This window comes from Limulus polyphemus, unplaced genomic scaffold (genome assembly GCF_000517525.1).
Source record: "Limulus polyphemus unplaced genomic scaffold, Limulus_polyphemus-2.1.2 Scaffold553, whole genome shotgun sequence".
In the NCBI taxonomy this organism is placed as follows: domain Eukaryota; kingdom Metazoa; phylum Arthropoda; class Merostomata; order Xiphosura; family Limulidae; genus Limulus; species Limulus polyphemus.
Window position 1 is genome coordinate 457,589 of NW_013666163.1, and position 4,721 is coordinate 462,309.

At 29.1% G+C, this 4,721-nt stretch overlaps 1 protein-coding gene across 6 annotated transcripts in view; it reads right to left on the minus strand.

Moving 5' to 3' along the window:
• The window catches only part of LOC106459060 (phosphatidylinositol-binding clathrin assembly protein LAP-like), a 95,987-nt gene that overhangs the window by 20,386 nt on the left and 70,880 nt on the right, over positions 1 to 4,721 (minus strand). For all 6 annotated transcript variants that reach the window (XM_022385459.1, XM_022385456.1, XM_022385458.1 and 3 more), the window contains one exon: positions 3,103 to 3,147. In XM_022385459.1, the coding sequence (XP_022241167.1) occupies positions 3,103 to 3,147 (45 nt within the window). The remainder of the gene's footprint in view (positions 1 to 3,102; positions 3,148 to 4,721) is intronic.

The following is a 4,721-nucleotide window of genomic DNA, read 5'->3' on the forward strand; positions in this document are numbered from 1 at the left end:
GTAAGATGCTCTAAGTTCATAACAGTATACATCTATATATATATATATAATTAAATTTTGTTTTATTGCCCCCTTTTTTATTGCCCTTTGAACTGTGTCCAACTACTGTACGCACCATTATAAGTTGTAAATCACTCTGGGAACATGCAGCTCATGTTACGCTATCAAATTACATTACCCACAAGCTGCTTGTGTGCGTGCCTCATGAACCATTTTAATTATATTATTATTATTACTTATTTTACCTCATCTAGTCTTAAATAACTTTAGAAGATACATGTTATTAGATTTTAGTTATTCTTTATTTATTATTGTAAAAAATAAGTACGAAAAACAAGAAATAAAGTACTTACCTAATCTTCTTCTTTCTTGTTGTTGGGTTTCAAAGAGAGTTAACCCAAATTGTTTATAATATAGTTAGTAATGCGCTTAATAATTTTTATTTAATTATATGATGCACTAAAGAATATAGACTAATAACATGCAAAAAGTTTAAGTCACTGGACCAGACCCATGACCATAAGAGCAAACATAGAAAAGTTGACATGTGAATGTAAAGTAAAGCAATGTAAAAATGAAACATGCTTGAAATGTTCTAGATGTGGTTGTTTTAATGTAGCGATCAAGCTAAACCATTTGTCCATGTTGGATGAGGGAAGACCTTATTCAAAGATATCCCAATCAATTTGACATACCAGCTGAAACTAACAGGCACAGTAAAGCTCAAGAATGCAGAGCTGAAGTTGAAACAGTTGCATGAAGCATTAATCCTATTACATCTATGGTAATTAGGTTGTGTAACTCTCATAAAATTTACTTCCAAAAATGAAACTAGTGTATGAAATTGTTTGAAGTTTCAAAAGAACTTTCCAAAAAGTACGTAGTTCCAGAAAAAGTATTTGACTTTGAATTTTTCTACTATTTCAACAAAAATTCGTTATTTAATGTAGATATTTGCACTTGGACTCTGAATAGTTCACCTGCAAGGTGATTTTCATGTTTTGTATAAAAATATTATTTGTTAATCTTAAAGTTTTCACATTTCGTTTGCATAGTTTCTAGAGCTTCTAAATAAACAAAGTTTTCTAAACTAAATGTTTATATTTTTCATTTGCTCTACCATACTGCTAATTCTAGCTATTATCATCAATGTACAATGCAATAAAATGTTTAAAATTAAGAAATTAAAATACATACCTTTTATCTCTTTGCTGAATAATCTTAAATATCTTCTTTGGATCATACTTGTAATTTCACATTTTTACCTATTGATGTTTAGTTTATTTTTAATGTTTTTTGTATCTTTCGTTAGTTATGTCGACACATGTCAATAGGTGCCCAGGTAATAATATGTTATCATCAGCAGAGACGAGTTAGCCTCAGGCAAAATATTTTGCACTCATCTAGTTAGGAAAAACTTGAGTGAGGTCAAGCTTAGAATAATATTAAAAAATCATTAAACCTTTCAAATATGAATTTTTAAAATACAAATAATACATTAACTAAAATATAAAAGAAAGACTTAAATAAATTTAACTGTCTCTCTAACTGATCCACTACAGTGTATCAAGCAGCCAACAATACTACAGGCAGTTACATTTACCTGATGAAAACAACTGTGTGCCAATTTCAAAATAACCATTGGTAGATTATAGAGTAAAATGAGCTCTTTCTAATGATTATAAACACGTGTACCAAGTACATACAGAGGCTAGTAAATCTCAAGGCTAAGTATAGCAGATGGGTGTGGCACATGTCAAGGGTTGGAAAAATTTATCACTTGTTTCTACTGAATTCAGCAAAAGAACTTTGAAACTTACATGTCAACAGGGCAAGTAAACATACTTATTGTCTAGACATATATCTACAGGACTGAGGTTATCTGATTCAAGATAGAAAATGCAAAAGTTGAGATTTTACATAGCTTGAGTCACGTGACAACACAAAACTGAAGTTTAAGTATTTTTTTAAAGGTTTCTTTTGAAACAAAGGAATTAAAACTTAGATACCATACAACTTTGAATCATAAGATAGTACAGTTGTTTAATTAAATTTTGAATGTAACTCAGTAGTGTGAAGAAAGGAGTTTAAAAAGTGCATTGTGCTTGTAGGATTAAAAGATGATTTCCCTAACAATTCTCAACTTAAAAATACCATTTCTGCAATTAAGATAAATATTAGAAGGATGGTATAATGACCAGTATACACCACCATAGTATAATGCATATATATATTTCTAATGTCATATTTTCATAAATATTGAGTCTTTTTTTCCCATTTTAGATGTTGTGCCAAGCTTCATTTATTGAGATCTATTGAAATAACCCTAAATCACTGTTTCTGGAATGACTCCCTGTTGACCATCTTAAACTCAGTACTAAAAGCTGCTGGGATGGCTCCTAAGGCAGGTGTTAAAAAGGAATTTTGAGACTATTTTTTGTCAACTTTATTTGCAACTGGTATCTACACCAATAATAGATTGGTAAATGTATATACCCATTTTGAAATCAATTTATTTGGCAAATGTAGAAGATTTTCATGGGTTACAGTTTATCCAATTCAGTTATATTTCACTCGACTTTCCAAGATGCTTTTTTGGTATTCCTTGTGCATTTTAAACAGTTGAAAAGTCTTGGGAGGCTCAAATAATGAATAACTTTGGAAATGGAATGGTTTTTTTTGGTTTCACAAGTAAACTTTAAACTTGAATGTCATGAATTTAAATATTCAGTTAAGCATTTACTTTTCAAGAAAGTAGGGCTACAAATTAATTACTTGTTTTCAATGACAGATGGATTTCTCCTCCCATCTATTTATCTATTTGTTTGATATAAATAAAAATAATAGTAATTTATTTTTAATATGCAATTAACTTTGTTAGCAATTTATAGATATATATTCTTTCCAGGTCACTGTGACACTTTTATCAACAATATCATACTATTTCAATACATTTATTCTTTCCAGGTTACTATACTTTTATCAACAATATCATACAATTGTAACATTGTCATTCTTGTTTCAGCCAAACAGATCAAAACTTTGAATATGCTCATCACGAAGTTTTAAAGATATTTGCAATTGAAATAATTTCATACAGACCTGAGGTAATGTTTGCAGAAGCAGGAACAGTTACTGCTGGAGAAGCTTGTAAAAAAAAAAAGGAAAAAAAAAACATTAATTCAGTAGGCAAATTAATAAATTACAAACATATTCAACAATGGGTTTTAATAGCACTTCTACCACGAAAAATAGTTCGAGTTTACCAATTTCATTAACTGTTAATACTGCACTTATTCTCTTCAAAACTTTGAAAATTTCTAAACATTACATTATGCCCTTAATATTGAACTAGTTTAATCTGGTTTATGATGCTCTAGTGACATGTATATTGTAATCCATGGCACAAGAAAAACAAGCAAGATTTTATTGTTAACTTTGTCAATTCCTTCCTCATTCAAGTTACAATACTAACATTCCTACATCATAAAAACCAGTGAATGTTAACAACAATCAGATTAAACAATGATTCAGTTGCTCTGCCAAGAAAAATATAGTTAGGATTTGCAGTTAAGACTTCCTTTCCACATATCTTGATAAATTCAAGCTACATTTCTGACTATTATAATTATAAAAACCTCTGAATGTCAATTCAAATCAATTAGAATGGTTCACGTGCTCTATCAACAAAGATATGTTTATGATTTGCACTTTGACTTCGTATTTCACATCTTGAGAAACTCAAAACAGACTAAAAATTTTCAAGTTCTGACTCAATAAACAGACAGTATTTGTGGAAAAGTAGAAAATCTAAATTTGTGTCAACAGAGCAGCTTCTCTTTCAATTTAATGAAAACCTTGGCACAGAAACCTAAATGCCATCAATTCCTACACTCCTAGAAGTGCCAACCATGAAACTTTAAATCTAGTAAAAGAAGTATTAAGATGTAAATTTGAGTTTTCTCAATGTTAATTATAGTTACTGGTACAAACAAGTTAACAAATTATTAATGTTTCTAGTGCCACAATTTCGTTTCTACTCTCATTCCATTACACTTAGAAGAAAAAAAAAACTATAAATACATGACACTAACATAAAAATCAACAAATACTAAAAGGGAAGTTATAAGGGTATAAAGTTCAATCATGAACCAACAATAAGAAAATTTGTTTCTAGATTATATTAATTAGTTACTAAAAAAAAAGAAAAAAAAATTGAGCCAGCTTCTTTTACTGTAATCCTACATCTTGGATATAGAACCACCAACCAATAACCACAAATATACCCTGAAACCTAAGAAGAATTCATTTCTTACATATTTCTGCAAGTAAGAAAATATATGTAACACATTAATCCCTACTTCTACAATACAAATTAATTATAATATACAACCATACTCTATTAAAACTAATTCTATAACTGACGTATTGACTAAATTGTTATAAACAGAAATTTTTTAGAAGACAAAAATATCCTTTAAAATCCAGTTCAAGCCTACAGTGTGTAAAAAGAGACAACTATGACTAAATTATAATGATCTAAGATTACCTTTGTGTGCAAGATCAACTAATACATTTTTAAACAAATCAATGCAAATACATCTGAAAGTATGCTGACAAAGCCCAACTAATTACTTTAAGGTACCACAAAGTACTACAAACTAATCATAAACTACCACAAACTATAATAACCTATATAAATAAAACAAAACGTGTGTGTG